General features: G+C 34.2%; 1 protein-coding gene across 3 annotated transcripts; it reads right to left on the reverse strand.

Moving 5' to 3' along the window:
- Positions 1 to 466: 466 nt before the first annotated feature.
- Positions 467 to 8,572, reverse strand: LOC110641777 (ubiquitin carboxyl-terminal hydrolase 8-like). 3 transcript variants are annotated; one of them, XR_009147730.1, is made up of 4 exons: positions 8,150 to 8,572; positions 5,872 to 6,145; positions 861 to 1,033; positions 467 to 721 (listed from the first exon to the last, which is right to left on the reverse strand). XR_009147730.1 is itself a non-coding variant. In XM_058144457.1 (3 exons), exons 1-3 carry the CDS (start codon positions 8,152 to 8,154, stop codon positions 914 to 916), a joined length of 399 nt encoding a protein of 132 aa, XP_058000440.1. In that variant the 5' UTR covers positions 8,155 to 8,572; the 3' UTR covers positions 467 to 913. The 3 variants fall into 3 exon arrangements, 2 of the variants coding, with proteins under 2 accessions (XP_058000440.1, XP_058000444.1); XM_058144457.1 differs by having other exon boundaries at positions 467 to 1,033; XM_058144461.1 differs by having other exon boundaries at positions 467 to 1,049.
- Positions 8,573 to 9,948: the final 1,376 nt, after the last annotated feature.

Here is a 9,948-nt window from a genome sequence, read left to right on the forward strand (position 1 = left end):
CTGTTAGTAGACCCATCAGGTGAAACCAATATACACCAACCAGTGTTAAAATAATATTCGCAAAAATTATTTTTTTATAAAATATTTTTATATTTTTTTTTGTTTAAAATACTTTAAAAAATAAATGAAAAATAATTTTCTAATTAAAGAAAAAAATTATTTTTTAAATTTTGATAATTTTATTAAAACATAAAAATATTTATACAATATACATATATATTATTAATTCAATACTATAATAAAATAATAAAAAATATTTTTATGAAAAATATTGTCTAAAAAAATGATAATATTGTTCATGTAGACAACGAATTCACCCTTGAACAAGTGTTCAGTGTTGATCTTCCTCTCACCCATCCTTCCCCATTTAACACATCAGACCCCAAAAATATTAAAAAAATAAATAAATTTCAGGAAAGCATTAGTCAAAAGTTTCAGCAACAGCATACTTATTATGTCACCGATCTGTAATTAATTAACCAATATATTGCCTATCAAATAATTCCAATATTTCTAATCATCAGTTGTACAAGAATTATACACAAGTAGGCAAGAACTACTGTTTTCTTAGGGGATTTAAAGCAACCCCTTTACAAATCTCTCTCACCGATGGTTACAGGTATAAGAAAGGTCTCTTTCGGTATGTTTAATTGTTTCCATGATACAATCATCTCCTGCACCTACTTCAATTCCACTTTCCCTTCAATCCATTCCGGCAACTCTAATTAATTTGAAAATATGGTAAAAATAAAAGAAGGCTACCGTCTCAGACAATCTTCTAGACTAAGACGGCAAAATGTTAATAAATCACTAACCATCTAGCTTCTGTACGATTCTCAGGAATTAGTAATACTACTCACAAGTTAAACTTCTACAACTCTTTTGTAGAAAAGAACATAAGCAGCTGAAGTCTTTATCTTGTCCTGGCTGATTGGATGAACATGGCTATCATCGAACTCATACCAGCAATCACTGTAACACCCCTACATTCACTAGTTCTATACATTGTACTATTTCGGTGACCAGTGTCGACCTGGATAATCAAGAGGCTTAGAACCATAACTAAGTCATCTAGAAAAATCATAAACAAAAATTAATAGCCAATACATGAAGATGAAATGAAAATTAAGAAAACAAGGCATAATGGATTAAATAAGCCAATGCCACAGCGATGGGTGACCGAACTGGGAAGTGACTGCGAGGTCAGTCGCTGCTGAATTTTCGAGTGAGACCTCATGACACCCCAAGCCTAAGAATTATTGCGAAGCTAGTGAAACTATGAAAACCACAGAAAAGAATTGAGAACAAGCTCAAAAAATAAAATCAGGATTCCGGAGACAATTTAGTACTATTGGAATAAGGAATCAGACCGGTAAGGGGCAATTTGGTCAATTCACCCTTAGATGTGACTTTTGGCCTAAATATCCAATAAAATGTAGGAAACTAAAATTATAAAAAAAATAAATTAGTAATGAAGAGGTATAGAAAAAGAAAAGAAAGAAATAAAAAATTTAAAAGCTTTATGACATCATTGGTGAGGTAAGCATGATGTAATAAAAAAATTATTAATTAATTATATTATTTTGAGATAAATTAAAAAGAGATAAACATAAAATTAAAAAAGAAAAAAATTGGTCATCTTCATCCTTCCATTTGCCGTCCCTCTCCTCTCTCTCTTCTCTCTCTCATTTCCTCCATAGCCAAGAATTTTCAAGCTTTCAAAACTTGAATCCATTCCAGGAACCCTAGTAAAAACCCTTAGAAAACTCTTAGTTAGGCCTTGATAAGAAGTTGGAAAGGAGGAAATTAAAGGAATCTTGAAGGGAATTGAAGTTCCAAAGGCTCATCAAAAAGGTTAGTAGTAATCTTCCTAATTTCTCTTTAAATCTATGCTTAGGCACTTTAAACAAGTTGGAATTAGTTGAAAATGAAACAAAAACATGTTAAGGGACATAGTGGAATTTGGCCAGCCTAGGGAGAATTTGAATTTGATGTGAATTGATTGAAATTAAAGGTGTAGATAAGTTTAAATGAGTTGGTTAATGAGGTTTATACACTTTGATTGCATGAATTATGACAATTGCATAATTAGGGTTCTTGACCAATGGGAAAATTAGGAAAAAATTTAGCGATTTGTTGAATTGATGCCAATTGACCTAATTGAGGCTTAAATTGATCAATTGGTGTGTTAAGAAGTGTGATTGAATGATTGAAACTAAAATTGAATTGTGAATGTGTAATTGTCAATTCTGGACAGCTAAACCTTGGTCCACTCAATTGGCCAAAACTAGAATTCTGTTGCTCCAATTTTTGTGAGGCCAATTAGAGATGAAATTAAGACCCAAAGCAACAATTTTTATGTATAAACCTTGCCCTAAAACTGACCATAACTTGGTGTAAAATTTAGTTAAATCTGAATTAGGTATCCTGCCACTAGGCAAAACTAACCATATGAACAGTACATGTTCAAATGGTCATAACTTGGTGTAGAAATGTCCAAATGACCTGATTTTTATACCATTAGAAAGCTATGACATAGTAGAACAACTTTCATAAAGAACTCAGAACCTAGTTTGGCTTCTAACCAAATCAAATTGCTAGCACAAGTTTGGTCACCAAATCTGTCAGAACCTAAAATTTGCCTAGAATTCTGGAATTGGTCAATCCGGCCAGTTATGGTTAAATGGCCATAACTTAAGCTACAAAGCTCCAAATGAAATGATTCAAAAAGGGAATTAAAGATAAGACAGTAAGGAACAACTTTGATGAATAAAAGTTAGCCAAATTTCCATTGTAAAAGGTCAAATGGAACAGTAAATCAAGTGACCCAAAACTGAAATTTTGAAAATTCACTTAGGGAGTTTGGAATTTCAATTGATAATCAATACCAATAAAATTGTACTCTAAAATGTGGTATGTGGGTGCAATTAGAACTAATATACCCCTTAAGTATGAAAAAGTCAACATTTTGACTTGAATAGTGAAGTAAATAGTAACTATAAATACAACAATTGCAAAAAACCCAAAAGTTATAAATCTCAGTGGATATTTTTAATTAATAAATTTAATTATTAAATTTATTAATTAAAAATAAATCGAATAGATATTGAAATACTCTAATTATGTGTTTCATTGGGAAAGGAGCCCTCCAAGGAAGGAGAACGAATTGAATCAAGACAAGCTAGATAAGAGGTTTGTGCACAACAACTAATTTCTTTTTTATTTTCAATTGAAATTTTGATTTGATCGAATTGTGAAATTAAATGATGACTTTATTTATATCACAAATTTTGAATGACACAAATTGTTTGCTGTCGACCCAAATTTTGGGAAATTATTGTGAATGAAATAAGAATGTAAATTTATTGATATTTTTTATGCTTAAAAAATTGTTAAAATAGTTTGAAACCACAGTTGTTATTACTATATGTGTGAATTCCTCAATAGCTTGCTTAGTGTGATGAATTGATTTTGAATTCCCTCTCTGGCTGAAGTGTTGATGTGTGTGCCAGTTGAGGACGAATTGTATAAGTACTTATATATATTGTGCTAGCTAGGCTTGGTATTCCTCATTAGCCTTTGGCTATTGGGATGAATTAGATATTTGGGTCATGATTAAGCTGTGCAACATTTCAAAAGAAAGTGTTTTGTGATTTGATTTATTTTAAGAAATTTTCTGACTTTAAAAATAAAGTATGATTTTATATGTATTAACATCTCAATTGATTTAATTTGGACAATTATGATTTATTTGCTATTTAATTTATTATTTTTTTTTAAGTTGTGCACCACTGAGTCTTTGGCTCAGCGATAGCTTTTTATTGCTGCCGCAGGTAAAGAAGTAAATAAGACAGCAGAGTAGGTTGCTTGGAACTGAAGTGACCAGCATTTTGAATTTTTACCTTGTAATATAAATTATACCTATGTAAATTTTTATTATAATATATATGTAACTGTGTATGTGTGTAAATTTGGCTTGAGCAATTGTATAATAAATTTTAGAATTTATCTTTGATCTGTGTAAATCTTTGTAATGTAAAACTGTTATTTTTATTTAATGAAATATTTAAGTTTCTTTTTATATTTTTCAAATAATGAATTGTTGAGATTGAGACTGTTGAAAATTGAGTTGAGTTGAAAATATTGGAGTTGGGTTTGAGATATATATATTTGGAGTATTTTCACAGGTTTTTGAAGAACTGTTTTTCCAAATTATAAATGGCACTCTGAAGAATTTTCTATAAAAATTGTAGAGTTTTTAAATTAATAAAAAGACAACTAAACAAAAAATTGATTTTGACTTAACTTCAATTAAAGGTTTTTAATACCTGCCCATCACTTTAAAAAGAAATGGAAATTAGTTTAAAATCCCTAGTAGTATATTTAATGAAATATCGGTAGGCGAAGTTCGGTAATTCATTAAGTATGCTAGGGGATTATATTATGCCTTACGGAGGAGTAAGGTGTGACAATCAACCCCATGCTACATCAAATAACGACAAATATAACATTTAAAGATCGAGTGGAATCCTATGAGGAAACATGCATATGCAATCTTTTTCATATACCCATAAATATATTTGTCTCTTTTGTGTCAACTGCAGCTTGAGACAAACACATGAGAGAACCCCCTAAACCAAGAACCACGAGGCTCTCTTCAGGTGAAAGAATGTACAACAATAAACCACCCATATAAGAGAATTAACAAATATCATTGTCATAGAAAAATGATAAATGCTAAAAAAGCAAAAAGAGTTTACTTGAGCATCTAGTTAGAATGTGAATGCTGATGAAATTCTCAGTAAAATTATCAGATTTACATTTACAACTTTGGACCCCCACACCCATAAATGAGCTAGATGAAAACTGAAATTGCCATATGATTGAAAACTCTGCAGCGAAGTATAACATGTGATCAAATGGTTGAATACCACGATTAGCTCTATTGGCCTATTAGCTTCAATACCAATTTAGTGTGAGCTTCAACGCATGTGATAATCATCATCACTAAAGGTGCTAATGATACATGATGATGCAACTAAATGCATAATATGACTTTAGGTGGAAAGAAACATGCGAGAATCATTCTCACTACTCATTCCGTCATTCACAATTTAGAAACCAGACCTTTCTTATGTGACTGCCTCATATGTAGGGGTGAGCATCAGTCGGTTTGGTTTAAAATTGAACTAAACCAATAAAACTGAATAGACCAAAACTCTCAAAATATAAAATCGAACTGAAACCGAGTTAATAAATAATCAAACTGAATTAATTCAATTCAGTTTAGAACTTTGGTTTTGAGAGAATAGGAGGGCAGAGGGATATAAAGATTATAGTGAAATTCGGAAAAGAAGCAAAACATTACTTGACATTAAGAGAAAAGATACCAGCACTTTTAAGTATTACATGTGCTCTAATGGTTGAATAACATGATTAACTAAACTACAGCTATTGGCCTATTAGCTTCAATACCAATTAAATGTGAGCTTCAACGCACATGATAATCATCATTACTAAATGCATAACATGACATTAGCTGGAAAGAAACATGTGAGAATCATTATCACTGCTCATTCGCAATTAAGAAACCAAGACCTTCCTTATGTGACAGCCTCACATGTATGTAATACTGCAGCAGTCACGTGTGTAATACTGTGGAGAGCACATACAGTCAAACACTTCATTTACACCCAATATATTCACATAAACTAAAAAACCAAGATGATTCTCTCTTTCTTTTTTTTTTTTTTTTCCCTAGGGAGGTGAAGGAAGAGAGGAGGATTAAAATAACAGTGCCATTGATGAAAATAGAGGAAAGAAATGGTGAAAATTATTGGGGTAAAAAAGGTACATGAGAATACAACTTACATGGACAAATGCAGTGTAATGACCACCTCCCATGCTTCCATAGTGATTACTGATAGCATAAAGCATGTAACGATAAGATAATTGGCCATTCTTGTAGGAAAAGTAAGCCGACAAATCAAGATCATCCACAGGGAAGTCAACATATGCCTCAAGCTTGTTCTTCATAAATCGAGTATATGAGAACCTTTTTAGATGAATAACCAGAATCTCTGGCAGTCTCCAAAGATCTAATTGTTTACTGGCTTGATGATGCTTCTTACAACTTGGACAAAACCTAAATTACAAATAACAGTACCTAACATCAAAAATAATGAAGAGAGCAGGCCACGTTTTACGAAAGAGAAGTTTAAGGTTCTAAAAACTTCACTTCAAGAGAATGTAAATGCCTTCAATATATACAAAAAGGTGTCCTAGTGCATGAGGCCCCACACTGTTGGCTCTAGGGAGGTTCAGATATGCACAACCTTCCCCAACGCATAGTCCCCCCACACTGTGGGCTCTAGGGAGGCTCAGATATGCCCAACCTTCATCAGTGCATGCGGCCCCCACATTATGGGCTTTATGGAGTAGGGATAAATACTATTCTGTTCAAATCGAAAAAAATTGATTGAACCGTTCAATTTCGATTTTTCTGATTTAGCTTTATAATTATTCAATTTGGTTTTAATTTTCTAAATTTTTTGTTATTTCAGTTCAATTTGTATTTAAGAAGAAAAAATCTATTAAACTGAAACAAACCAAATGTAAATAAAAGAGTACTAATGTTTTAGTACGCCAATATGTAGCATGGTGGTTAACAATGGGAGATGCCACCTTCAGGACATGTGTTCAAGTCCTATCCTCCTTATACTGCAACTTTTTTCTCTTTCACATATTTTAGCATTCAATCATACCTATTCATTCCATTTAATCGGAGCCTCTCATTCCCACCTATATATTTATCTTTTATTCTAACCCTAGCCATCCCAAATTTTCTCTCCTTCTCATTTGCGTTTCTTTTTGCGATTCTCCTCCTACACCTTCTCTTCCCTCATCTGCCTTTATTTTCGCAAGTTTCCATACCACCAAGTGATGCCTTTGCTTTTGCTGAATTGAGTTCATATCATCCATTCCATCTACAACATGCGAGCAGGAGAGATCCAACAGGAGAAAATCTCTGTCCTAGGTGCTTCCATGACCAATGTTGTTACCTGTCTCTCAATCTCATCTGCTTCTTCTTATAACTTGCAACTAAGTCATGCGAATACAAAAGGGTATCATGACAAAAGTGTTTGAACCCAAATGAAATTAGAATTCATTCCTCCCTTTCTCAAATTTATTTGTTTCACTTCTAATTTTGTTATTTTTTTATTATTTATTACTTTTGGTTCTTTTCTTTAATTGTGTTGCTGTTGATCAGATTTCTTATCCCTTTTCTAATCCCTTTATTTTGGTTTTCTTTTCTAACTCTTGTTTCATTGATGGTACAATGTTGTATCTTGAAAAGAAACTAAGAGATTGTTCATGATTTATTTGATTTTTTTGTTCATGATTTATTTGATTTTTTTCAGTTATTGAATTGATTAGGTTTGAGAATTGAGAGAAAAAAAGGATCTCGAAATTGTTTGGAAATCTTGATTCCTCTCAAAACTGAACTACCAAATGGAATAACCTGAACTAATTTGGTTTGGATCAGTTTGGCTTTTAATAAAATCAGTTTCTCTTTGGTTATATATTTTAAAGAATTTGGTTAATTCGGTTTGATAGGTTCGTTTCACTTCAATTGCTCACCCCTACAATGGAGAGGCTGTTTTGTGGTTCAAACCCACGACCTCTAGGTTATAATGGAGCACATATACAAATAAGAAAAAATATAAAATTATATAAATCCTGCAGCAATTTATTCAGACGAGGATGAGGAGATTATCTACAGAAACATCTTGAAAGCAAGATTTAATATAAAAATTTAACAAGCACTAACAGGGATCTCAGAGCAAACAAACCAAAATAAGATAAACTCTAATCAGGTATAAATTAAATACATTTTTATCACTACAACAAAAAGGAGTATAATAATAAACCACTGGTTTCCAAAGCTACTTGAATAATGCAATGAAACAGAGAGGAAAAAATCTTTTGAAAAGATAAGTAATGCCCAAATGGAAATAATCAACAATAAAGTACCATACTGCCAGTTGATAAAGCATTTTAAATCTCCAAATTGTCTTTCAAGTATTTCTAACTCTTTAAACATGAAAATTATTTAAGGTTATATTCTCAAGAAATGATGTATTCTTACCACATGTCATCTGGTCCAAGAGGTTCCTCCTTCAAAAATGCTTCAAGACACTTGTAAAGAGAAACAGATTCCTGAGGTCTCTTTGCAAGAAAGCCAGACTTGAAAATCTCAGGTAAAGAGCTAAGGAGGCGAGAGTCATGTTAATTTTTTTTCCTGGTCAACATACAAGAACATTAAGTCGTTTGGGAATTCCTGTTACTGGTACTGGCTCATTTATTAGGATCTTGGAGACCTTAACTGTTCCCTTCTCATCTGTTAAACAAAACTCGAGTTCAGAATCTGAGGGAGAGTTGGCCCCTTCTACATTGGAAGGATTTGCATTTCCACCTAAAGAACCAATGTTATCCTCTGTTCCTGTAGCTTCTTCAACAGCTGTGCTCTTAGAGTTATCACAACTGCCCAAGGTATTATCAACAGGTATTTGAAATGTCCAATAACCTAGAGGTCGGGAACGATCGGGAACCAGCCACTAGAGGAATTGTCCGCTTTGGCCATAAGCCTCACGGTTTTGTCCCATAGGTGGAATGGAGAACTTCCCAGGAGGTCACCCATCCTAGGATTTCTCTCAAACGAGCACGTTTAACCTTGGAGTTCTTCCAACTCTCCAGGCCATTCCACCAAAAGGTGCCTCTAGTGATTAGTTCCCCCATCTTATATATCATTACTTTTGAGCCCAAGATCATCTCCGTGCTTTGCCGATGTGGGATTTGCCTAAGGGACCTTTCTCCCCCCCTTTCGGGACTCAGTGTCCTCGCTGAGGTTTGCCCCACCATCGCCCAAGAGGACACGCGAGCGGCTCTGATACCAAATGTAACGGCCCGGTCCACTAGTGATATTGTCCGCTCTGGGCCGAAGCCCTCACGGTTTTAAAACGATTCACTAGTAGTTACGAACCAACAACTTATAAACCCAGCATCTCTCCCGTGTTTTGTCGATGTGGGATTTGCCTAGGGTGTTACAATCCACCCCCCTTATGGGACTCAGCATCCTCGCTGAGGTTTGCCCCACCATCGTTCAAGGTTGCACGCGGAGTGGCTCTGATACCACAAATGTAATGGCCCGGTCCACTAGTGATATTGTCCGCTCTGGGCCGAAGCCCTCACGGTTTTAAAACGCGTCACTAGTAGTTACGAACCAACAACTTATAAACCCAGCATCTCTCCCTTGTTTTGTCGAAGTGGGATTTGCCTAGGGTGTTACAATCCACCCCACTTATGGGACTCAGCGTCCTCACTGAGGTTTGCCCCACCATCGTTCAAGGTTGCACGGGCGCTCGATACCATAAATGTAATGGCCCGGCCCACTAGTGATATTGTCCGCTCTAGGCCGAAGCCCTCACGGTTTTAAAACGCGTCAAGGGGGGTTACGAACCACCAACTTATAAACTCAGCATCTCTCCCGTGTTTTGCCGATGTGGGATTTGCCTAGGGTGTTACATATACCCATACACAGTACAAGTATGAAAGCAGTATCAAACTCAAACTACCTATATACAAGATAACTGTGCTATCTCAGGTCTAAAGATTATATGCACTAATATGATTTATGACAAAACATTGACAAGAGTAAACTCCATATGCTTGTCATAAGCGCCAGTTGCCTACTTATCATTTATAAGTGCCTATCATGTTTGTTATATGGCATGAGACTCACCATTCCATCTTATTTATATCTCATATAAATAACTTGGGAACAAACATGAATACAATCTTTCTGGATAAGTCATGTCCTTATTATGAAGTATCCTCGATTGTGAACCTATTTATGATACTTCGTGCTAGAAATATTGTCACTCATAT

This window comes from Hevea brasiliensis, chromosome 1 (assembly GCF_030052815.1).
Source record: "Hevea brasiliensis isolate MT/VB/25A 57/8 chromosome 1, ASM3005281v1, whole genome shotgun sequence".
Taxonomy (NCBI): domain Eukaryota; kingdom Viridiplantae; phylum Streptophyta; class Magnoliopsida; order Malpighiales; family Euphorbiaceae; genus Hevea; species Hevea brasiliensis.

What these genes read in the sequence shown, in the direction of transcription:
- LOC110641777 (XM_058144457.1), bottom strand. An exon ending in ATTACACTGCATTTGTCCAT is followed by an intron (nt 1,034 to 5,871) that starts GTAAGTTGTATT and finishes TTGATTATCCAG; the next exon opens with GTCGACACTGGTCACCGAAA.